The 25,732-nt window shown below is 44.1% G+C and overlaps 1 protein-coding gene across 8 annotated transcripts in view; it reads left to right on the top strand.

Moving 5' to 3' along the window:
* Positions 1-25,732, top strand: part of ST3GAL1 (ST3 beta-galactoside alpha-2,3-sialyltransferase 1) — an 83,694-nt gene that overhangs the window by 53,868 nt on the left and 4,094 nt on the right. For all 8 annotated transcript variants that reach the window (XM_082753393.1, XM_082753394.1, XM_082753400.1 and 5 more), the window contains 4 exons: positions 6,319-6,515; positions 9,710-9,889; positions 21,628-21,673; positions 24,193-24,312. In XM_082753393.1, the coding sequence (XP_082609519.1) occupies positions 6,319-6,515; positions 9,710-9,889; positions 21,628-21,673; positions 24,193-24,312 (543 nt within the window). The remainder of the gene's footprint in view (positions 1-6,318; positions 6,516-9,709; positions 9,890-21,627; positions 21,674-24,192; positions 24,313-25,732) is intronic.

Below are 25,732 nucleotides of genomic sequence, written 5' to 3'. Positions count from 1 at the left end.
ATTTGTTATGCTGTAACTGAGATGAAGGTGACTGGAGCTATGTGTTATAAGGCTGTGACGTTGGTGTTGTGGCAAGACCCACGCAATATGGACCAAACACACGCAGGGCCCTTGCTGGACAGCTTGGTCTACCAAGCTCAGTCTGCTCTCCCTTCTCATCAACCCTCTTGCTGTATTTGTGAATAGGAATTATTCAGCCAAATGGTCCCTTAGTGTCAGGATCCCTCCTCTTCTAGAAAAACCATGGGTGATTTCAGAGTCTAATGACAGGTATTTGATATGAAGTGATTTTTGAGACCAAAGGACTGGGTGGTTTCACTTCCTTGCAACTCTTCACATGCCCACCAGGCAGCCTCATGGTGCATTTGGAGCACATATGGCCAGCTGGGTGGGATATGGCCTTTTGGGGGGAAATCTTCTGGTGTTTTGAAGGTCAAAAAAATCTACATGGTTGTGCCTGTGATCACGGAAACAAGGGGACTCTTGGCAGGGCTGTAACTGCTTTTAGTTTGCTCAAGTATACACAGCTGATAAACTCTACCTTGAGAAGTAATTCAGTTGGTTTACAAACAGGGGCCCAAATTCTCCTCCTAGGTACACCCCTGAAGATGCTCTGTGATTTTTGTGTCTTAAAGTGGAATTGGAAGTGATCTGCAATTAAAATGGCAGATTGTAACCAGCTTGTTAGAAATCATCTCATTTCTTCCTTCCTTCCTTTCGTCTTTCCTTCCATCCGTCCTTCCGCCCTTCCTCTTTCTCTCCTCTCTTTCTCTCCTCTGCCTGTGTTTCTCAGTCTGTCTGTCCATCTGCCTTCACTCACCATGCACCTCAGGGGCTGTGAGAGTCTCAGTGTTTTGGAAGCCGGCACCTCATGTCACATGCTGCATTTCTTTCTATTTTCTCTCCCACCTCCCTGAGCTGGCTCCCCTTCAAGTTTTCCATTGTTATTCTATGAAACAAATGCTGTGGACGCTTCCACTGAATTCAGTAACCTGTATATAAGGGGACAGGACAAAAAGTATATGCTGTAATGTGGCATAGCATTTATTTATAGTTTTCTTGTTTTATTCTGAGTGGTTTTCTGCATTGTTTTTGGTGGTCAGAAAGTACAAAAAACATGAGATGGGAACCTGCTGTTCTCAATCCCAAACAACTCTGTGGAACTTGATGGATTAAAGCTGTGGTAAATAAAATAAAATCAGGCTCAGGGTTCCCTGGCAATCTTATCTGTAGCACATTGTTCATAAACTACCATGTTACAACAATTTTTATCTTGAGTTATAATATTTGAGGGGGTTTATTTTTATTTTTATTTTTTTAAAGAAAGCTCTTGGGGCCATGTGATTAGCATATCTAAAAGAAAATGTTAGCTTTTAGGCCTTATGGTTGTAGGAGAAAAAAAAAAACAACAACAACAACAACAAAAAAAACATAATATATGGCTTAAAGTTTTTCTCACCAGATGGCAAATAAAAGGGCATCCCCAACACGTGCACTGGGGAAGTCATGGAAGCTGAAGCTGCACTTATTTTTAAGACAGTATCAGAGCTACTTGGCACCTGACTTGTGCATTTTGAATGCTCTTTGTAGAAAACTTCCCTGACTACTTTGATCACAGGCAATCTTCTTTAAAACTGGGACACTATCTGTGATACTTTAAATGCAAAACCAAGGGCTCAGCAGCCCGAAGGCAGCGTGTTTCCTGCAGAAGGCAGTGCCAAATTCAGTCCCAGTGCCTGCTACATACCCAGTCCCACCTAGTGCCATCCTGCTTGGTTTCAAGCAAGTGTGTGTTATTTACATAATACGTGCACATTACATTCGTACTTGAGAATGCATGTTTTCTGACAGACACAAATCATTGCACAAAGCCAACCCAAACACTTAAAAGCCCTTATATTTTTCCCCTAAATCTCTTTGATGTATAGTAATTGCAGGACATTAAGTGTAACAATAATAATGTCATATTTTCCAGACCAAGGAGATGTTTGTAAAATTGATGGTCTCCTTTTAACCTCTCCTTTGGTCTGCAAAATGGAGATTACCTGTGTTTGCCCCACCAAGCTCGTGCTAGGATTAATCTTTGTGCAATGTTTTATAGCTGAGAAGTGCTTCCTGAGTGTTAATGCCTCCAAACCGCTGCAGCAAGGCAATTAGTAGCTGTGCAAAAGAGGTTCTCATGGGGTTTTATTCTCTCTTTATCTTTTGAAAACAGTTAAAAAAACGGAGAAGCCATGACAAAACTCTATTGCTACACCAGCTTCCCCAGGCTGCCTGGCCACATGCTTGCAGAAGGGCAGCCCCAGCAGTGCTGGATGCTGCCAGACCCACACCTATGCCTGTCCACCACACAGGTTGTGTCTCAGTCCATGCTTGACATGTTTCCCTCTGCATCCAGACTGCACTGATGATTATGGGTTAAGCAGGATATTTTCTACGTGCTGATACATTGGAATCTTGAAGGTGTATCTAATACAGAGCCAAACTTGTCCTTGGATGCAGGATGTACAGGCACCAGGAGAGCTTTCTTTCCAAGCTCTCTTGACTTTATCTTCCTCCTCACTGCTCCAAGCAATTAGCTCTGAGCAGCCTTGGCTGAATTCACATCCTCCCCTTGCATCCCCTTAGCTGAGCTTTGGGTATTGCTTCTTGGCAATCACTGGTGGTGTGCTGGTACCGGAGAGCCTTGGGAAACCTTCTGAGAAGCTTATAAAAGCAACAAATCCCAAGGTCTGTGGTCATCCTTAAAGGAGGTGTGCACAGTGTGGTGTGAGAAAGAGCAACAAGTTTTTCCTCAGAAAGCTGTTCATGGATTAAAGAAGGAACTATGTAAACTTTGAGCTTTTTTTTTTTTTTTTTTTTTTTTTTTCTAATAAGAAAATATAAAACAGGCTGGAAAACCTCTGGATGTGAAGTGGGGACTTTTAAAGCTAAGAGTGTGTCTTCCCTGTTAAAATAATTAGGAAACTTCTCAATCTGGACTCAGTATTTTATTTTTAACAATGTAGGGTGAAAAGCTGGCTCTCAAGTGCCAGACAAATATAGAGCTGAAGTGTTAAGTGGTATTTTATGTGGACTCAAGGCAGGTTAAGATGCCTTTCAGACTTGGGCAAGAGCTTAAACTGCACTACTGCACATGGCTGTTGATTGCAAAGACTTCTGAGAAATACAATTATTTCACCCAGGACACAGGGGTCAGGTATTTAGGTGTACTTAAACCCTACTCCAGTAGCTGTATCCATATGCCTATCCCTGGCACACATCTGCAGAGCCAGGTGGCACCAAACAGACACTGTGCTGCCTTCTGCACCGCCATGGCTTGGTGTGGCTTTTTCTTGCATGACACAGACTGACTTTTACTCTGCACTGCTGTTCATTTATGGGAAATGCCGGAGTGGCAGGAGCTTGTTAAAAAAAAATCCTCAAAGAAAAAAAAAATGGACAAAAATTTGGCGTGGGAAAGTGAACTATAATTGGCTTGTAATTATAATGCTATTAAAATGGACTTCTTCAAGAAGTCAAGTAAACATTGTGCAATAAGGAACTGGCTGCACATTACGTCTAAAGTTTATAAAGAGATCTGTCTTGGAGTTAAACATCTTTACTGCCTGTTCTGCTCCATACTGCAGAAAAGTCAAAGACTTATCAGTTCTGATTGAAGATTAGGCTTGAAAAATATAGTCCAATCAGATAATCACTGCGGAAATGAAAACAGCACTTTTAATAAGTGAGGGACTGGTGTCTTACTGTATGGATGTTCAGCACAAAATCCTCATCCTATTTAAGGTCTTTGATGGAATCTCTGATGTCAGTACTAATCTCTGCTGGAAAAATTCTGTACAATTGAGGGTCTGGTGTTGGTGACCATGTTTTAATTTGGTTGCAGTACAGTTACTCTAAACTGATAGCAGCATAACAGAAGGAAAACTCAGATCCCAGTTCTGTGCAAATGGGGGTGCCTATCCATGATAATGCTCCGTATCATTTTCATGCATCAAACAAAAGTAAATACTCCAGTTCCTTTCCTTTACTGATGCTATCATTCTGGTTGAAAAGGCAATTTAACTTAAAAAGAGAGCTCAGATTCTTAGGATTTTCTGAAAATGACCTTCCACGTCTGAATTTCAGGTAAAACCAGTTCAAGAATACTTTTTTTTTTTTTTTTCCAGAATAACTATGTTCTTAAAAGTGTTTTGAAGCATGTTTGATAGTTTTCTCTTTCATTTCTTAATGACAGTTATTCAGATCAACTTTTACAGAGAGAGTATGTACATGGTGTGTGCACATTTGTATACACAAATAACTCAAAACAAGCTACTTCTGACAAAGCTGGAGTTTTCTGCATTATACACATGCTGCTCTCTGTGGTATCTATGAAAAATCTCTGTTTATTTTGAAGGATTAGGATACCATAAAGTGGTTTTCTTATATTCAGAGTAGTTTTGAAAATAATTTAGACTGGATTTATACAGAACACACAAGTGTAGATGTATGAACATGTGTTTGTAGCATCATCATACATGCAAATTTAGGAGAAAATAACCCTTTGCGATTAAACAATTGAGCCATCCACTGAATACTGACATATGTGGTAACAATGACAGTGCTTGTCTGGGCATCCTCATTACCTTTTTGATTTATGTACAACCATTGATTGCTTGACTTGGCTTTTCTTCTGGGCTGCCCTCAGAGTAAGTTGAAGGAATGACATGAAGTAAGGGGGTGAGCTGTGCTTGTTATTAATATATATGGAAGAAGGCAATGACTATTTTGGCAATGCCATGACTGGTGTCAGTTCCCAGCGCTGCCCAATGGACTCAGAGCTGTGGTAACCCAAGCCCTTTATCTTGCCTCTGCCAGTGCTCAGCTTCAGCTACAGCAGAGGAAAAACAGGACAAGATAATAACAGCTGCTTAATAACTTCAGCCCAGCAAGAGTTTTGTGCAGACTACTTTTAACAGAAGACCACCTTGTGCAGTCTGTACATGAGTATATGGGTTAGGAAGGGTTAGCAGGAAGGTTAAGTTCTTGCAGGTAACATTTCTTTGTTCTTAGCTCTTGACCCCAGTGTTGTCCTGCAGCGCTGAGATCCATGGACCTGTTGTTCCATTCAGTGCAAATAAGGTTTCTTGACGTAGGTCTGCAAAGATAACAGAATTTAGCTGACCAAATAAAATTTACAGGTCTATATATATTTGTGTGTAAGAGAGAGAGGACGGCAAATTAAACAATTCCTGGTGCAGGTGAGAGAAATACATCGGAAACTAAACCCAAATTACCCCAGGCTGTTGCTGGCAGTCATGGGAAAAGGCGTTTTTCCTCCCTCCATCCTTGTCACTCCTTGACCTGAGCTTTCAGAGCAAGTGCAGAGCCTTTCAACAGATGCTCTCTTTGGAGCCATTCTCCTTTTGGGAACTTTTCCTCCTCTTTGCAAGCAAGCAGCACCATGACAAGTGTGGGCAAGGCTTCAAGTGAGTCTGCTAGCACCCCCAACATTTTTAGTTGCCCTCAGAGAGCAGATTCCCAGAAAGGGAGTGTCTCACCATCACCTGCCCTGCACCTTGCCTGCACCTTCACCATCCAGCCATTGTTTCCACCATGCACCACAGAGCTGCTACAAAAGAGTTTCCCTCCATGGCAACAGGCACAATGACCAAGGTCCGGGGTGGTTTTCTTCATCCTGGAGGATTTTTTTAGCTGGTTTTACATCTCCAATTGTCAAAGCTAACTTTACTTTAACACAGTTTCCTATTGCACTAGTGGCTGGTTCCTCCATAGTCCGGAACAGCAGTAGTGAGATCTCGCACTCCCACTTCTGTCAAAAGCCAAAATTTGTGGGAAGGGTGTCCATGGCTACCCCAGCTGGCTCAGCCCTATTTCTGTGCTCCATCAGGTTCCCTTAGGCTGTTTTGTCCTTCATAGGAAGGTTAAAAGAAATCTTATACATGTCTTAACAGAAGATATGTGGTCCAAGGTGGAACAAAGCTTGTAGACACCTGAAGGACATTTATTCTGTTAGGATCAGCCTGGAGAATGTGTGATCTGGTCCACTGTGGCTAGGTAGAGACCAAGGAGGTGAGGCAATCTGAGGAAAAAGAGTAGAAAAGGGAAAACAGGTTAAAAAAGTTAATGGGACAGGATTTACATATTTTTACTTCATACTTCTGCTCCCAGCCAAAAGCCTTGTAGCATGCACCACAGGAGACGTTGTCTGCAGTAAGATGAGCAAGAGTGGTCTTTGAGAAGACATCTGAAGCTGTCTTGCTCACAGAAAAGCTAGCTATATTGGTAACCTGGAGTGATTTTTCTCCCCAACAGAAACTGCAAGGAGAGAAATCTCCAAAGAATATTAATGACACTCTCAAGGAACTGTTTGGGATCATTCCTGCAGATGGGGACCCACTGCAGGAGCGAGGTACGTTAACATGCAGACGGTGTGCCGTCGTGGGCAACTCTGGGAACCTTCGGCAGTCTCAGTATGGCCAAGAGATTGACTCCCATGACTTTGTGCTCAGGTAAGTGGGTACCACCTCAGCTCCAGGTGTCTCTGTTGTTTGAGTTTCACTGGTGTTTTTCGGGATAAATTGGCAAGCAAGGTTTCAGGGGCTATCTAGTGAAATCTGCTTCTTAGGTCCAATCTAAGCTATATTTTATGCTCCTTAGTGCGTTGGAGATATGGCCTCATGTTTTAGCTTGGAAGAAAAATATGACATCTCTTGGGTTTAAGTAGGTGTTGATACTGTAGCTTACTCTTAACCATTCAGAATTGCTTGTGATTAAAAAAAAAAAAAAACACACACCTGAAAAAGCTATAATTTTGGATAAACATTATATAAACAGCTAGTGCTCTCAAGTGATCTTCTGCACACAAAACTGACTGTGTCAGATTTGACCTTCTTGCAGTGTTTCACTCTTAAGCAATGGTAAGGTGGGAAGGCCAAAGTCACTTGACAAGCAGGGAGGAGACAACTGGATGGCTAGAGCTACTTGTTAGCCAGTACTTGGCTATTTTTTCCCACTGAAATAAAACACGACACTAGGTAGGCAGAGATAACTGCCCAGAGGGCAACCAAGGTATCTGGGTCAACTAAGTTGACCTTGAATATTTGTCAGAGAAACTCTTAAAGACAGTGGTCCAACACATTCTCCATCTTTACAGCACAGTTGCCAGTGCAGCACATGGGGAGCAATGCAGGCAGGTCAGAGGGTCTGGAATGCAAGGACTACTACTGAAAATACAGTATGTGAGATTACGCTATTAGAAACAACATAATCTTTAGTTGCGTGCTGAAACTGAAAGTGAATCAACAGAAGATTAGTATTATTTGAATTGTTAGACCACCTTAGGCTTCTTGGGTTTTGATGTGGCTTGGGTACGTAAATGTGCATGATGAATCATTTCAGGAGTTGCTTGCTTCAGTTGAATGCCCTGCTCTCAGCAATGAGTACCTCCCCAGAAGCAGTCAGCCAACCAAATCTTCAGATATATGAAAGGAAGCAAAGAGTCATTAACCCTGCAGGTTTCAAGTGTGGGGCAGCAGAGATGCATCTATACTTAACTCTGCATCCCTTGCTATGGAGATTGCCCTGTTCCTGCATGGACTTTCTCATCTTGCCTGGCCTACATTTCCAGATTCAGGAAGGAAAGCCTGACAAGGGGGATTTTTTTGAATAGTAACTAAGTTACTATTCAAACTCATATGTGTGTTTCTGCTCTGAGGTTTTACCATCCCCATAGCTGTGCATCCCTGGCAAGGGAGAAACTCTCTGTGATTTGGAACTTAACCTGCCAGTCTCTGATTTCTAGTTTAGCAGTCTCAAGCCAGATATGAATAGATGTCACGAGGTTTTAGGATTTATCGTGGGAATTTGTGCAGAGAAGGTAACTTGTCCTTGTGCTAATCCAACAAACAAAATCTCTGGTGACCCAATAATTCACTTGCAGGTGCTCTGGCAATAGAGCCAAGCATGGGAAAGAGCCAGCGAGTGTGAGGTGATACCTTTCCTTCCAAACACCATGTTCCAGGCCACTTTTATTTGTTTAACTGTCTGTTTTCATGACAAAGGGAAATCCCAGTCCTTCCCTCTGAGACTGTGTGTGACCATGCCTTCTGTCATGCTGCATGGCCAGCCCTTGCTGCAGATGGTGGGGAAGGGACACAGACCCCAGGGCAGGCTGTGTACCATAACCAAGATGCCACCCTTGGCTTTGTCCTGACAGAAAGCATGCCCTGGATCTTATATTTCAGGCTGAGCAATCTCCAGAAAAAAAGGTAGGAATTTCCAAGCTTTGTAGAGTATCTCTACACCATACAGTGAGGATCCCTGAAGCTTGCAGGGAAGCGACCAACTCAATAACAAGTCCACATAGGCCTGCAGGATGTTCTACCTATGCTAATAGATCCCTTTTGAGGGAATTAGAAGAAACTTAACTAATTCACCTGGGGGAGCACTGCAGTAACACAGCCTGGCATTAACTTGCTGAAGTGACTTCACCTCCCTGTTAGCAGTGACCACAGCAGTATGTTGTCCAGCTGTGGATGATGCTGAACATCATCTCATCAGCTACATCCCTTCCTTGCCCTCCTTGGGCTTCTGCCAGGAGCTGAGCTAATGGCTCTGAAGGAAACTTCAGGAAACTCCCATGAGCTTCAGAAAAACCCTATTTTTCTCAGAGCCAACTTGAGTGTTTCTCCTGGTGTTGCACCATGGAGACATGCAAGGTCAGTCACACATTGGGGTTCTCTAATCTGCATTATGCTGCACCACAGAACCATGTCAATCTCTGCCAGTAGTGAGCTAATGCATCAGGATTGGAAGTGGTCATGCCCCCCAGAGTTACTTTCAGGAGCAAACACAAGCACAGAGGTGTTCCTGCAGTCTTGAGTTCAGAACCCCCCCTCTGTTCCCAGTCCCCTTATATATCCAACATAAAGTAGCCCCGTTTGCTCAGCTTGCTTTGACTGAGCCCTGGTGAGCCCTGGGCAGGTCTCCATACTGGGTCTAAAGCAGATATCATCAGGCTTTGAGGCTGATTTTTGAATGTTCCTTATTGCAAAAATGGATGTGTCAAAGCTGGGGGAGGTACTACAAAGTAAGGTTTGAGGAAATAAAATGTCAGCAGCAAATCCTGCATTTGTCACTGTGAATTGGGCACTGTCCTGTGGAAAAAACATAAGGAATATTTTCTGCTTCTCATCAAACATAACATGGTTTGTTACCTGCACCCTAGACATTCAAGAACACCTGTACAGATAGGGGGAATGAAACTGCAAGGAGTCAAGTTGATTGACTTCAGAGCAATATTTTTCTCACCTACTGGAGGCCACAGCATTAGGGAGAAAAGCTGTGATGTGATGGGCTCACTGCTCTATTAGCTAGCTTTCTGCTGACTGTAAAGAGAACTCAGGGATGTGCTCAGGGAGACTCTTGCTTTGCAGACAGACAAAATTACACACCAAAGCCTAGTTTTTTGTTTTTTGTTTTTTTTTTTTTTCTTTACTTTTAATTTATCCACTATGGATGATGGTCATTTCAGCCTGCTTGAGGACCCCTACACGCTGAAGAGCCTGCATACAGCACTATCCTTAGCCATGGGAGAATATTCCTGCCACCTCAAGCAAGTGATGTGGGGAAAAATCACATATTTGTACCTACTTAATTCCTATCCCACTTTCTCACTTTCTTGTTTCTTATTTTTTGGCTGTAGAATGAACCGTGCCCCTACCGTTGGCTACGAGTCAGATGTCGGGAGCAAGACCACTCACCACTTTGTTTACCCTGAGAGCTACAAAGAACTGGCAGAAAACGTGAGCATGATCCTGATCCCCTTCAAAACCCTGGACCTGCGCTGGATTGTCACAGCTCTCACCACAGGCACTATTAACTTGTGAGTAAGAGCAGCCCCAAGTGTGTGGGCTGAAAGGGTGGGAGCCGCTCACCTCTTATTGCTGTTGGAAAGAAAAGCCCAAACTGGGGAAATCCCCACTGATGAAGCCTAGAGGAGCTTTACAACTCCTTTAAGAGCAGGGGTTAGTCCTGAACACTTAGTTTCTAAGAAAAGTGTAATGTTATAGTGCAGTCTTTGAGGTGAAGATCCTTGGCCCCACACATCAATCTCAGAGAAATGAATGGGACAGATTTTGCTTCAGCCAGTTTGAGCATCAGCCTCCTGGGCTTTGGGGTTCTGTGCTTCATTTTGGGTTTCTGCTCATTGTGGTGGTTTTACTGTGCTGGGCAGCTAAACCCCACAACCCCCACAACCCTTTGATTGGTTTAGGTCAGCTGCCCTAGTGATGTTTCTCTCCTCACTTTTTTGCCCACCCCCTAGGAGGGTTAGAGAAAGGCCCAACGCTGTGCCACTGCTGCTCAGCAGTAGACACAACACTGGTGTGATAACACTGCTGTTCCAGCTACAAGTACAGAGTACGGCACTGTATGGGCTGCTGCCGGGAAAGTTAACATTCCAGCCAGACCCAGTACAACTTCCACCCCTTATTCCATAACATTTGTGTCACACTCAGATCCCCATACTTTAGCATACAAGCATTCTCATCATTATCCCTTGTCCTTTAACAGGACAAGGATTTAACAGGACAGGATTAATAGGCAGATGTATCTTTTCATTCCATAGGTCTTTCTTGGAAAATGTTCATAAGAACTGTTGATGATTAGGTCTTCATCTGCCAAAGTGGCCACTCAAGGCAGGCGGAGTTGGATGTCTGGACACCAGCACCAGCTTAGTTCAAGTCCTTGTTGCACTGCCCGGCTCCTTGCAAAGTTGACCTGTCGTTGATCCTACAGCATCTTCCTACAACATATAACTTAGATTATAGATTAGTTTTCTCTCAATGTCAAATCTCCTTGAGGCACACACTTGATATCCCCATTCTTTTGCATGACCCACCAGGTATACCCTGGTCCTTGGGCGAAGACAATCCCACGAGTGGGTTTGCCTTTTCCCGAGGCAGGAGCAACCCACACTGCCTTCCCCATCCACCTTCCTATATGCACTACGGGAACCTTAGCTCCTTTCACAGTGTGTAGGGGTTTTGTTTCGGCAGGACCAGCACGGCTGTCAGACCCCCTATTGTTAACTAGCCAAGTGGCTTCTGGTAGATTTGTGTCCCATTGTTTCCACGTCCCAGCACCTAATGCTCGTAACATAGTCTTTAACAGTCCATTGTACCTCTCAACCTTCCCAGAGGCTTGTGGGTGGTAAGGGATGTGGTACACCCACTCAATACCATGCCTCTTTGCCCAGGAGGTAACAAGATTGTTTCGGAAATGACTCCCATTGTCAGACTCAATTCTCTCTGGTGTACCATGACGCCACAATACTTGTCTTTCCAGGCCCAAGATAGTGTTTCGGGCTGTGGCATGGTTTACAGGGTATGTTTCCAGCCACCCAGTAGTTGCTTCTACCATGGTGAGTATGTACCGTTTGCCTTGGCGAGTTTTTGGGAGTGGTCCGATATAGTCAATTTGCCAGGCCTCACCATATTGAAACCCTAACCATCTCCCCCTGTTCCAGGGAGATTTTACCTTCATGGCTTTCTTGATTGCAGCACAGGTCTCACACTCATGGGTAACCTGTGTGATGGCCTCAATGGTCAAGTCCACCCCTCGATCACGAGCCCATCTGTAAGTGGCATCTCTCCCCAGATGTCCTGATGTTTCATGGGCCCATCGAGCTACAAACAGCTCACCCTTACGTTCCCAGTCTAAGTCCACCTGAGCCACTTCAATTTTCGAAGCTCGATCCACTTCTTTGTTGTTCTGATGTTCTTCAGTAGTGCGACTCTTGGGCATGTGGGCATCTACATGACGTACTTTAACATCCAGGTTTTCTACCCGGGCAGCAATATCTTGCCACAGGGTAGCAGCCCAGATAGGCTTACCTCTGCGCTGCCAGTTGCTCTGTTTCCATTGCTGCAGCCACCCCCACAGAGCATTTGCCACCATCCATGAGTCAGTATAAAGATACAATACTGGCCAATTTTCTCTTTCGGCAATATCTAGGGCTAGTTGTATGGCTTTTACTTCTGCATACTGACTCGACTCACCTTCCCCTTCCATGGCTTCCGCAACTCGTCGTATGGGATTCCACACAGCAGCTTTCCATTTCCGATGGCTCCCTATCACACGGCAGGATCCGTCAGTAAACAACGCATACTGCTTTCTGTCTTCTGGCAACTCATTGTATGGTGGTGCCTCTTCAGCACGGGTTACCTCTTCTGTTGGCACTCCGAAATCTCTGCCTTCCGGCCAGTCCATAATCTCTTCCAGGATTCCTGGGCGATTGGATTTTCCCATTCGAGCCCGCTGTGTAATTAACGCTATCCACTTACTCCATGTAGCATCAGTTGCATGGTGTGTAGTGGGAATTTTCTCTTTGAACATCCAATGTAACACAGGTAGCCGCGGTGCCAAGAGGAGCTGTGCCTCTGTACCCACAACTTCTGAAGCAGTTCGAACACCCTCATATGCTGTGAGTATTTCCTTTTCAGTTGGGGTGTAATTGGCTTCTGATCCTCGATAGCCCCGGCTCCAGAAGCCCAGAGGTCGACCTCGAGTTTCTTCTGGGGTTTTCTGCCAAAGGCTCCAGGTGAGCCCATGCTCCCCAGCTGCAGTGTACAGTATATTTTGCACAGCTGGTCCAGTACGGACAGGCCCAAGGGCTACTGCACGAGCTATTTCTTGTTTGATTTGTTCAAATGCCTGTTGTTGCTCAGGGCCCCACTCAAAATAGTTTCTCTTTCGAGTCACTCGATATAGAGGACTCACAAGCTGACTATAGCCTGGCACATGCATTCTCCAGAATCCCACGAGGCCTAGGAAAGCTTGCGTTTCCTTTTTGCTAGTTGGCGGAGACATTGCTGTTATTTTATTGATCACATCCATTGGAATATGGCGACGTCCATCCTGCCATTTTACCCCCAAGAACTGGATTTCCTGTGTAGGCCCCTTGACCTTGCTCTTTTTAATGGCAAAACCAGCTTTCAGGAGAATTTGGATTATTTTCTTCCCTTTCTCAAAAAACTTCTTCTGCTGTGTTGCCCCACACGAGGATGTCGTCAATGTACTGAAGATGCTCAGGAGCTCCCCCTTGCTCCAGTGCAGACTGGATCAGTCCATGGCAAATGGTAGGGCTGTGTTTCCACCCCTGGGGCAGCCGATTCCAGGTGTATTGGATGCCCCTCCAAGTGAAAGCAAACTGCGGCCTGCATGCTGCTGCTAAAGGGATGGAGAAAAATGCATTAGCAATATCAATTGTGGCATACCACTTGGCTGCCTTTGACTCTAGTTCGTACTGAAGTTCTAGCATGTCTGGCACTGCAGCACTCAGTGGTGGCGTGACTTCATTCAGGCCTCGATAGTCCACTGTTAGCCTCCACTCGCCATTAGACTTTCGTACTGGCCATATAGGACTATTAAAGGGTGAGCGAGTCTTGCTGATTACTCCCTGACTCTCCAGTCGGTGAACCAACTCATGGATGGGAATCAGGGAGTCTCGGTTGGTGCGATATTGCCGTCGGTGCACCGTTGTGGTAGCAATTGGTACCTGTTGTTCTTCAACCTTCAGCAATCCTACAACAGAAGGGTCTTCTGAAAGGCCAGGCAGGGTAGACAGCTGCCTAATCTTCTCTGTGCTCAAAGCAGCTATGCCAAAAGCCCACCGGTATCCTTTTGGATCCTTGAAGTACCCTCTCTTGAGATAGTCTATGCCAAGGATGCACGGAGCCTCTGGGCCAGTCACAATGGGATGCTTTTGCCACTCATTCCCAGTTAGACTCACTTCAGCTTCCAGTACAGATAGTTGTTGGGATCCCCCTGTCACTCCAGAGATACAGGTGAGTTCTGTCCCTTGGTAGCCTGATGGCATTATGGTACATTGTGCGCCAGTGTCCACTAAAGCTTTGTATTCCTGTGGTTCTGATGTTCCAGGCCATCGGATCCACACAGTCCAATAAATCCGGTTATCCCTCTCCTCTACCTGGCCAGAGGCAGGGCCCCTCTAGTCCTGGCTGGAGCGTCTGCCACTTAATTCTTGCAAATGCACAAATTCTGGCAAATGAGAGGTAGAGGTCCCTTCATCGTGGTCAAGAATAACATCAGCTCTTCTACTGCCTCTGGGGTACTGCCCAATAGAAACTGGAGCAGCATTTCTCTTAGGAGCCCCTCTTCTTGCTGCTGTATTTCCTTTCAGTTCACGTACCCGAGCAGCTAGGGTTGAAGTAGGTACACCATCCCATTTCCTCATATCTTCCCCATGGTCACGCAGATAAAACCACAAGGTGCCACGTGGTGTACGTCTTGGGTACTCTCTCTCTTGAGCAGGCGAATGCTGATTCTTAGTGGCTGAAGTATCACTCTGTCTAGATGAGGGGGAATATACTTTCTCCACAAGCTTGTCAAGTCCTTTAGACAATTTCTCCACAGCTGAGACACAGGACTGTAGCGGAGCAGAGAGATTGTCTTCATATTTTTGAAGTTGGCAGGAGACATCATACATTGTTGGTCCCATCCCCTCATCCCAGTGAATTGCTGCCAGGGTACTGGCATGTGCTGCTGGTGCACTCTGCACAAATTTACGCCACATGGATGTTGTGCACTGGACTTCATCGGGGTCTTGAGGTGTCTGGGCATTGTCCAAATCACTATAAATCATCTCCCGCACAGCTAATTCCCGCAGATGTTGGAGACCTTTATCCACAGTGGTCCACTTGCCTATGTGATATACAATATCTTCCTTATGGGGATATCTTTCTTTGATAGCTGCCAGGAGTCGTCTCCAGAGGCTGAGGGCCTGTGCTCCTCTCCCGATTACTTTGTCAATTACCCTTTCTCTAGAGAGGGATCCCAGCTGCTTGGCTTCATTGCCTTCTAATTGTAGGCTACTGGCCCCAGCATCCCAGCATCGGAGCAGCCAAGTGAGGATGTGTTCACCTGGGCGTCGACCATAATCCTTTCGTATTTCTCGCATCTCACTCAGGGATAAGGATCGAGTGATTTCTGATTCCTTTATGATTTCCGTCTCGTCTTCCTGCTGTTTTTGTGATGGCTCTGCTTTAGAGGTACCTGCCAATTCCCCTTCTCCCTCCTTCTTAGGAGAGCCTTCTTCCCTTACTAAACGAGCTGACCTCCGTTTCCATTGTTTTGACTTGACTATGGGGGCGACTGATACCATAGTTGGTTGGTCCTCTGGGCCAGCCACAGCATGTGTTACTTGGTCATCAGATTCAGAGACTTCCTCCCTCTCTTCAAGTTGCTGGATGATGTTAAACAGTGTTTGATAGGAATAAACCAGGACCCAGCACAATGCTGCAAGCTGTTGTTCTCCGGCATTATCAGGATCAGGACATACAACTCTCAAACATTCTACCAAGTTTTTAGGATTTAGCACTTGCTCAGGGGTGAAGTTCAAAACTATTGGGGGAGACACTCGTGACAGGTATCTGCTAACATCATCCCACACACCGTGCCACTCACCACGAGACTGTTTCGGGACAGATTCCCAAATAAGTTTTTTAAACAATCGACTAATCTTAGAGAGAAAATGAAACCTGTTATTCAGAATTAGAAATAGCAATACATGGGTTACAGATGGATCTTCAAAATACTCCCAAACTGTTGTAATTAGCCCACTGTGAAAGAAGGGAAAGGTACCATTCCTGATATTATTAATAAACTGGTGTCCAGATGAGAAAAGGAAGGCAGTGTAGTTCTGAATATTCTCTGAAAGATAGTTTCCATGGGACCCAAATGATAACAGCGCAGAGCCTGAATTCCAGAGTAAAACCAAGGTCAGTGCTTGGCAGCACAACGAATTAAAAAAAGTGAACACAGATTGTAGCACTTGGTCGGATCGGATATATAGGAGAAAGGAGAATATGACACGAATTGCATGACATATGAACAAAGCCATTATTATTAACAGGGCAAGGAACATGGTTACTAGCAAGCAAGTGTGTTAGTTGTATGCGTTTAATCAATTCTATTGTTATCTCAACCCTTCGAGCCCCACGTTGGGCGCCAAAAAGGACTGTGGTGGTTTTACTGTGCTGGGCAGCTAAACCCCACAACCGCTCTCTCACTCCCCCTCCTTTAGATAAGGAGGGGGAGAAGTAAAGCAAAGAACAACTCACGGGTTGAGATAAGGATAATTTAATTAAAGGGAAATAATTATAATAATTAAATAAAGACTACCATGAACTAAACAATTTAACTAAGGGGAAAATAAAAGGGAAAGGGGAAAAGGGAGGAAAACAAACAAACAAAATAAATGAAAGCTATATGGAAGTGCAGAGGAAAGAAATTACTCTCTACTTCCCACAAATGAGCGATGATTGACCACGTCCTTGAAGCAAGGCCTCAACGCACGCAGCCGGTGTTCGAGAGGAGGACCGACGTCTTCTCAACGAGAGCCCACCCCTCCCCTCTTCTTCCTGTTTCCACCTTTTATTGCTGAGTGTGACACCACATGGTATGGAATATCCCTTTGATTGGTTTAGGTCAGCTGCCCTAGTGATGTTTCTCTCCTCACTTTTTTGCCCACCCCCTAGGAGGGTTAGAGAAAGGCCCAACGCTGTGCCACTGCTGCTCAGCAGTAGACACAACACTGGTGTGATAACACTGCTGTTCCAGCTACAAGTACAGAGTACGGCACTGTATGGGCTGCTGCCGGGAAAGTTAACATTCCAGCCAGACCCAGTACACTCATCCATCCCCCTCTCTGGTCCCTTGGGAGTAAAGTGTGTGCAGCCAGTGTGCCCATACCCAGTGGTAGCCTGCAGAAAGCCACCTGCAGAATCAGGCATATGATGTGTTATTCATTCGACATATTCTTAGAGAGCCAGGTTATCCCACCTGTGACACGTTGGTGGCCAAACAGTCCTTCAATACACATTATCATGCTTGCAGAAGGGGACGAAGAGACAGAGAGGGATGCTAAGTCTGCTCATGAGCAGAAGCATGGCACTAAGACATCCATACAGAGATTCCTCCCATGGGCAGGTCGAACAGGAGCTCGGTGCATCATTTCCAGTCGAAAGACACCTACTTCTCCCCTGTCTTCTCAGGAAGGCCCTGAACGCTCAAGACTTGAAGCATTTATTTGAACAGAGCTATGCCCATCTATCAGTGAGCTAGCTCCATGCCAGGTCATTATTTTATTCACAGGACACAAGGAACAAAAGGGAGGCATTACTCTGAGACTCATTCTCAGGCTGGAGAGCCCTTTCAGAGCCTTTCAGTTCCTCCTCTCCAGCTCGGCCTCTCTCCCCTTCCCTCCAGCCTGCTTTGGAGAGCAAAGCTGCGGTTCGAGCTGTTTGCCTGGTGTGATTTTAATTTCCTGGTGGGAAATGATCTCCGGTCCAGGTGCTCTGGCACAAACCCATATCAGAGTTCAAATGTACAAGGGGGGACAGTGCTTGAGGGATGTGTTAGGATCAGATCTGGGGCTAATTGCGGGGCTGAGAGGGCCTTCGGGATAGGTTGCAGCAGAGAGAGATGGAAAATGAAGGCTTGACTGTACTTATCGGCTGTCACCCAAACTGTCTGGATCTTTTCCAGTGTTTTCAATAGAGGAGAAACAATCCTGCCTCCGCCCTTCCTGGGAAAAGTAGCATTTCCTCCTGTGTGTGACTCAGGGCCATAGGGCCCAGAGCGGAGGGAGCACTGGAAACGGCTCATCCCGGCCTGCCTCTGCCCATCACAGCAGGCTGTGTTGGTGTGCTGGGCTTCAGCGCCCCAGTATGACCACAGACTCCGCAGGATGGGCCTTCAGGGAAAACAAACAAACAAACAATTGTTCCAAGTGAGGAAAAGGCAAATCTCCCCTGTCCAGTCGAGGGACCTGCAGTGGGGAATGGCGATGAAGTGGGAGGGAGTGTTTGGGATCATTGTGGTTTGGCCCCGTAGATGGAGGGCAGAGAGTGACACTGAGTGTCCTCTGCTGGCTTTTTCCTTCTTTTCCCATTCAGACCCTCATCCCTGCATTTGCCTCTGAAAACCCAGATAAAAACCACGAATTTCTGCTCAACCTCTCCACAACAGAAGGGCAACATCTCTGCTGTGCCAGTGTGAAGGTGTCTCAGGACTGTGGCACATGGTGACTGACAGCTGTGCAGAGGAGGCACCCTTGTTTCCTTTCTCACTTGTGTGCCCTAGCCTTAAATTAGCACGTTTTGCCTGGCAATAATGTGCTGCACTGATATTTATTCTCTGTTCTTTATGAGTGCTTTCATAATGAAATGCTGTGCTGCTTAATATATATTTTGGCTGCACCAGAATTTGAAATACGAACAAAGCATATGTTTCTTCTGGATGCCTCCTAGCAGATTTTCTTTCCCCCTATAAGATGGCTTTTCCTAATTCAGAGAATGAAATGTATGACATTTGTACTGTGTGTGAGGTTATCTGCTGGCTCTAAAGCCACAGCCATGTGGGATTGCTACACATAGACAGAAAGAGCAGAGCAGATTAAGTTATTCCACGGAAAAGTATTTCAAGACATTTCAACTTTTTTCCCAATTTCAGAGTCTCAGAAGATGAAAACCTTGCAAAAGTATGTTTCTATTGACTGAGGATTAGACCTTCTTGTTTTTAAAGAAAACTTTTTGATGGGACAACAAATGGAGTTTTAATTATTTTTTTTAATTTTCTTCCTTGCAAATTAATTTTAGATTCTCTTTGCTTCTTATTAACATTCTCTTTTTTTTTTTTTTTTTTGTCACCAGCCCTTAATATGTCCAATCATAAGTTGTCACAAAAAAAAAAAAAAAAATCCATCCTCTGAACACACTCATAACTCAGAAAAATCAGCCCACTTGGAAAATCAGCTAAAAAATATCAGTGACCTTTTTTGCAAAGCTTAGTTTTTTTTTTTTTCTTTTATAAGCTGTATTGATAAAAAAGGTTGAGAAGCTCTGCCCTTAAGCCTGGATCCAAATGCTATTGGAATTTAGGGAAAGCCCCCAGCTGCCAGCAGCAGCCTTTCAGTGAAACCCCTTCCTGCATCTTTGTAAAATCCATGCCTGTGTCAGGAAGCCTGCAGAAGGCCATTTGCTGCCACCATCACCCACCCGTGTTTCCATCATTGTGCTCTGTGCCCAGACTGCAAAGCCATTCACTGCGCTTCAGAGGTCACAGCAAGTGGACTGCAGTGGTGAAGTTGAGTGAGCCTTAGCCTGGCTGGAAGATATAACTGGTTGCCTACAAGGCAGTCACAGGAATAATTAGAAATCGCACATGAACAGAAAAATATCTTTTCTTAATAAGTTGCAGGATATAGATTTATAATTAGATTGTCTACATGGGCTTGGTAAGCATCTGATATAAATCAGCGTGTATTTACCACATAGAAGAAATACCGGTGTTTTAAGATTTTGAGGAAAATTGCATAATTAATAAGCTAGCACATGCTGGGGTAATAAAACAAGACAATCATAAACACAAATCATAACAATACATTACACATAAATTTAGACTAATGGTAGAAACCTATGAGGAGACATTAAACACAATGTCAGATACAGTGCATAAAGAAACTACTGACTGTACATTGGTGAAAGGGAGAAAGGATCAAATAAAAATAAAACCCATCTGAAACTTCTATTTTAGAAGAGAAGAAATATTCACCACCTTACACCTACTTGCATGGCCATCAGGTCTCGTGAAGACACTGCACAGTGTCAGATGAGGTCAGGTTAACCACAACCTAAGTGCACTCATTGTATAGAAAGACAAGCATTCCTATTCGTTAGATTTCTATACAATGTTTGATTTTCTGTATTCTATTCAATTAATAATTTCCTGAGACTCAAAATCTGTGATTTATCTTATTTACCTCACAGCAGTATTAATTCATGCATTTTTCTTCACTGTCCAAAAGAAAAGCCAAACAGCAGATATCCTTAGTATTAGATATAATCGATAGCTGAATGACTCTCTCAGACTTATCCCATTTGATTGATGGATGTCCAATTTCAGAGTGGGTCTGTAAGTCTGATCCAGTCTCGAAGAGATAATGACCTTCTGCCTTCTTGGCAGCCCAAATTTTACATTACCTTAGCAGCAAAGGTCTGCATTTGTTTTTAAGTAGCATGCCAGTATACAATGCAGTTGTATGTAATTCTGAAGCTAAGTTACAGCAGGACTTAAGGATTGCTTCTGAAAAAATAAAAATAAAAAAAAATCCCATGATTAACATGACTAACTTACCATCTGATGAGTTACAGTAGTCTCATGGCTGGATTAGAGCCATCTGCAAATATTATCATGAATGCTTCTTTTGCACCTGGCTAGATGTCCATGAAATATGCCCTCCTTATTTCCTCTATATCACCTTTCTAGAAAAAAACTATTTGCTTATATAATAATGAAGAGATTTTGCCAGCAAGGAAACCCTTCCTGTCTTCTTAACCTTAAAAAAGGACATGTGATCACCAAATCTACTGACTTTGCTAACCAAAGTTAGGCATGGGAAACTAAAGGCAAGCATGAGATTTGCTGAGGGCAGACTAACAAGTCTGCATGGATGTCCCTTTCTCCATTAGCCCTGCCAAACCTGACACGTCCCATATCACATCTGCGGGGACTGGGACCCACTTATCACCTTTCCCACCACAACCAGCCCAGGGCAGGCATCACAGGTGAAGTACCTAAGGAAATGAGGACATTGCTAGGTCTGTGAAGACTTAGGCTAATGTTTCAAATGATCGATGGTTCAAAGAGGTATAAAACCTCACTGATAGGATCACACATAAAAACCACACATTTAGATCAAACTAATGGAAGGGTTACAACCTGCCCCAAAAGTATGCAGGGTATATTTTGAGATAAACTCCAGTTACAAGACCAGTTCACCAGAATTTTCCTACTTGAAACAGCTTCAAGGAGAATTTTTTATAGCACTCACGATGAGCTGTGTGAGCATGTGCTGTTCATGGGACACAAGGAACTAAAGACTTTTTTGTTTCAAGGCATGACTCATGATTTCAACCCAGTCATAAGGTATGACCTGGAATTTTTGTGCTAGGAACTGCTGGCAGCCTTCCACATCCCTCTCAGCAGTCAGGGAATAGCTTGCTGGCGAGGGGCTGCATACTGGGATGCCCAAGTTGCACACAACCACAGACATGAGGAACTCTGCTACCATCTATTCTGAAAAATCATGCGGTAGTTAAGTATTAGGAGAGGAAAAGTCTCCCCCTGGTGGGAAAAGGTTTTTCTGCCATGAAATTAAATGAAAGCTGTTCAGTCATCAACATGCAAAAGCTGCAACAGGGATGGTCCAAGAACTGGAAGTCAGGGGCTCCATGACTGTATAGTATACAGTCAACTAAATCCTTCATGTTCTACTGTCAATAAGTACCTTGAATATTAAAAGATGTAATATCTTCCTTTAAGCTGTGCTTCAGTGAAAGCTCAGCTTTTCCATGCTGTATTACTTAATTGCAGCCTCATTTTCCAACTACTTAATGAAAACTATTTACTTTCAAATCTTTTGAATGTATTACTATACCTGAAGAATATTCCTTCTTTCTCTGAGAATACATAAAAATAGTAATATGTTGGGCTTTTACTAATCTTCACCACTTTTTTTCCTTTTTTTTCTTTTAACAGCACATATGTTCCAGTTCCACGGAAAATCAAAGTCAAAAAAGAAAAGGTGAGAAATGGTGGTCTGTTAATTTGTTCTGCTGATTAATTTGTTCTGCTGATCTGGTGTAGATCTTTTGCCTCTGTGGGAGACTGCAAGAATCCAAGGAAGTCCTTGACATTCATAAAAACTACACTCAAAATTCACACCCTTTACAAGGCTAAAGGTTGAGCTCCTGTGTGCCATTAAGGGCATTGGTCATTCACTAAATAATTGAGGTCGGGAAGAAACTGTTCTTGTGACTATGTCATTGCGTAACTTCTGTTTTGAAGGTTGCCTTGCTTCCTCTGGTACTGCTCAGGGAGATTTAAGGCGCTCCACTGGTGAGCGGTGCTCACTCTCCACAGCAGTTGTTCTGCTCCCTCCCATTGCAGTCTGTTAGATGTAAGGACACTCTGAGCTGTGGAAAACCTTTGGAGCTTTTTAAAAATGATTTCACTATATGATCACCAAGGATGCTTCTTATTCCTGGGTAAGTTCCTTGTAATAAGGAACTAAGTGAACTCTGAACAAATAGAGTCATGGGTTTTCAAGTCAGTGAAGAACTCATGATTATGGTATCAGTGGCTCTTGGGGAAGGACCACAGGCCACAGCTGTAATAAATGTCTGTATATGATTAAGCAAGCCTGGAGACTGGGTTCAGGCCATGTCCAGGCTGGTTTTATCCCAGGTGCACTAATACTCCTCCAGGCAATGTTCAAGCAAAATTTGGAGGACTGCAGAAACAAGGGAACATTCCATGTTTCTCACAGGGACAGAACTGAGTAATGTGGATGTAATCTGTGCCATGCCACTTGCCTCAAGGCTAAAGAAATCCTTCTGACCTATTTTACTTCACAGCATTAATGTATAGAGGGCAATCAGTCAGTGAACATCACTTTCCTGAGAAAGCCAAAGAAAGATGGACAAACCCAGTGCCCACCCTACAGCAGTCAGAAAAGGCTCTATCTCATGCAGCATCCCAACTCATTTCCTGAGTATGCAGTGGTTTAACAGGCATACCCTAATGCTGGAGACAGGATTTCCTTTGGGCAGGATGGCCATTCCTGTGTTGGACCTTTAGCCACCATGCAAAGTCTTTTGTTGTTGTAGCTGCATGTTCTAACATAACCAAGGAAGGCTGTGTAGGGAGAGGTTAAAGATGTTTCATCTTCCACAGACCTTACAGCAAAATGAAGGTCTCATTCTCTCAGCTTTTTTCTAAGTTATTTTCAGAGGAGCTCAGGCTCCTAGTGTCTCAAGGGCTGGTACAGTATGATGTCAGTCCAAGAGCATTAAAATCATAGATTAAAACACATTCTTAATTCAGCAGGCCAGGTTTTGCCAAAGGCTTCAGCTGAGACCTTAAACCAGTAGCAGTTTATATCCCTGTGCTTCAATCGTGAGCCTCTGTAGGGTACTAAATAATCACTCAGCTCATCCCTACCTGTGGTGATGGACACATTAACCTCTGCAAAACCCTTGTGAGATATTCCATGGCAGGTTGTTAAACTGATGTCACAACTGCATAGCACCAGCCTGGGGTATGGCTGGAGCTATGCAACAGCTTCCCAAGCAGGGAGACAAGAATCTTGTATTTCCTCCCTCACCGTGCAATGCAAAATAACCCTTGAGAAGCAATTACACTCAGATAAAATATTAGCAATTAACCTCTGACTCTGTAAAAGAAAAATCCCTGCAGCTAACCAGATAGCACTGAAACACTGTCATTCTAATTATGAACACAGCATGGAGGGAAAGGCCTCTCTTTGCCTGATTCAGAGAAGAGGGTTGAAACCAAGGGTTCCCACCAGTCCTTGGACTCACTGTTCAGTCATGTTTGATCTTAAGTGCTGTTTCTATTAGAAGTCCCCATAGTTTCCCCAGGAGATAACCTGTGATGTACATCTTGCTTAAAAATAAATCAAATCAAATCAAAAAATAACAAAAAATAGCATTTTGAGAAACAGGAGAAATGTAGCTGACACTCCCTGATAGGGTTCCTGTAAGTTTATACCTGACCTCCGAGTTTCCTTATGCCTGGAAATCAAGAGAGGCCAGGACATGGTTGGCATACTATGCAGAAGAATCAGTTCCTTGTATATTTCCCTGCCTAAATCCAGCATGGCATCATACATTTCCCTTGCTCAGGCCTCAGACTCCCCAGAGCTCACCTATACTACCAGCAGGGCACTAAAGGGAGGGCTGGATGCCTAATTTCCTTCTCGCTTGCACAATCTAATACCCATTGTTTTCAGGATGAATCACTTGGATTTACGGTAGTGTGGTCAGGTGGGGTGTTGAGTCTGAGGAAGTTGTGCGTAATTGCACATAGTAAATAATATTGAATGTATTTTAATTATGGGACTGTATAGTTCCTTTTCACTTGACCTCAGGGAATACCTATTATGCCTTTCTTCTCCACTGCCCTCCCACAGTGTCCTTTAGGGATGAAATGCTACATTTTGTTGTTGTTGTTGTTGTTTTGTTTTGTTTTGTTTTTCCTAGGGTGTTTTACTAATGAATCCATCTTTCTAATTTTGCCTAGATCCTGGTTTACAATCCATCTTTTATGAAATACGTCTATGAAAACTGGCTCCAGAATCATGGGAGATACCCTTCCACAGGCCTTCTTTCTGTAATATTTGCACTCCACGTATGTGATGAGGTAAAGTCTGGCTATGTTTGGATATATGGGTATCAAATGAGGATGCTGGGACACTGATGCACACTGAGGTGCCAGGAACATGCTCTGATCACTCAGCCTTTATTTGCCATCTTCTCTCCCATTCACTTCTTCAGACAGCTGCAGAGTCCTCAGTAACATTCAGATATGCTCAAGTGACAGTGACCGATTTTTTTCATGTCTGTGAGTAGTAGGGTTTAAGATGCATTTCAGAGAAATTTAATTAAACATAAAGAATGGAAGTCCATTTGGAATTAAAAGACTAAATATGGACTAAATATGAACTGTATCTATGTCTGCATTAGGTGTCTCTGTGCCTATCTCATCAGAGGAAGCCCAGAGTATATTCTCTCTGACTGGGCTCCTAAAGGCATTGGAATTGCCCTGGGTATGCCCTCTACCTCCATTTGCCACTCCAGGAGACTGAGAGTCCCTTGGTCCTGTGTGACATCTGCTCACCTTCAGTAGATGTCTTGAGTGTCCAAGGACATCTCAAATGGCACTTATGTTTGGGCAACTACATTGAGGTCTTACCTATGTGGTCAATGGAGTCCAGAAGCTGATTCTAACCACTTGGCAAGATGTTTGGGGTGCAGGACTGCTCGCTGAGCTCAAGGTCCACTGACTGTAGCGGATGTTCAAGCACCTCCACTTGGATATCTAAATCTTAAACATAATCCCACCTGACGAACTTCGTTTACCAGCTCTTGGAAATATCAGTTCGGAGAATACAAATGATTTATTTTCAAATCCTTTTCTGTTGCCAAGCTTGTGGGTTTATACAGTAGGTTATGGTAAATGTCTGGGTTGCAGGAGTTACTTGAAGAAATTCCCTCGCTAGGGTAATGTGAGGTGCACCTAGGAGATCAGAGACTTTGCTAGTTAGTGTAAGGCCATTTCAGCTCTACAAAATACCTCAAGCACGGGCTTGTTTAGGATGGGGAAGAAAAATCAAAATGCTGGCAAAATTCCTGGTCTGGACACAGCTCTTCTGTTAAAAGAGAGCTTTTGTCTCCCTAGCCTGTGTTGCTTGGTGAGGATGATGCAAGTATGTCAACAGAAATACTCCTGATGACACTGGCAGAAACTGTACCATAGTCAAGGCAGATAGGATGGGCAGCTTGGGTGGAGCCTGGTTTCTGTCAAGCAGGCAAGGAGCAAGCCTTTGACATCATCAGAAATAATTTAAAGACAGACTGTAATTGGGTGGGTCCAGGCGTTGCGTAGGTTGGGGTGTTTGTTTTGTGATCTGTGACCCTTTCAAAGCCAGCCATATAGCTACACCCAGTTTAAGTAAAAGTCAACCATGAAGTTTTGAATTTATCACCAGAGGAGACAGGCATAGCCATTGGTAAATGAGCAGTTGGGACTGGAGAGGCTGTAGGAGTACACACACACGAAG

Source organism: Aythya marila, assembly GCF_965140915.1.
Source record: "Aythya marila genome assembly, chromosome: 2".
Lineage (NCBI taxonomy): Eukaryota > Metazoa > Chordata > Aves > Anseriformes > Anatidae > Aythya > Aythya marila.
This window is presented reverse-complemented; position numbering and strand designations above follow the sequence as displayed.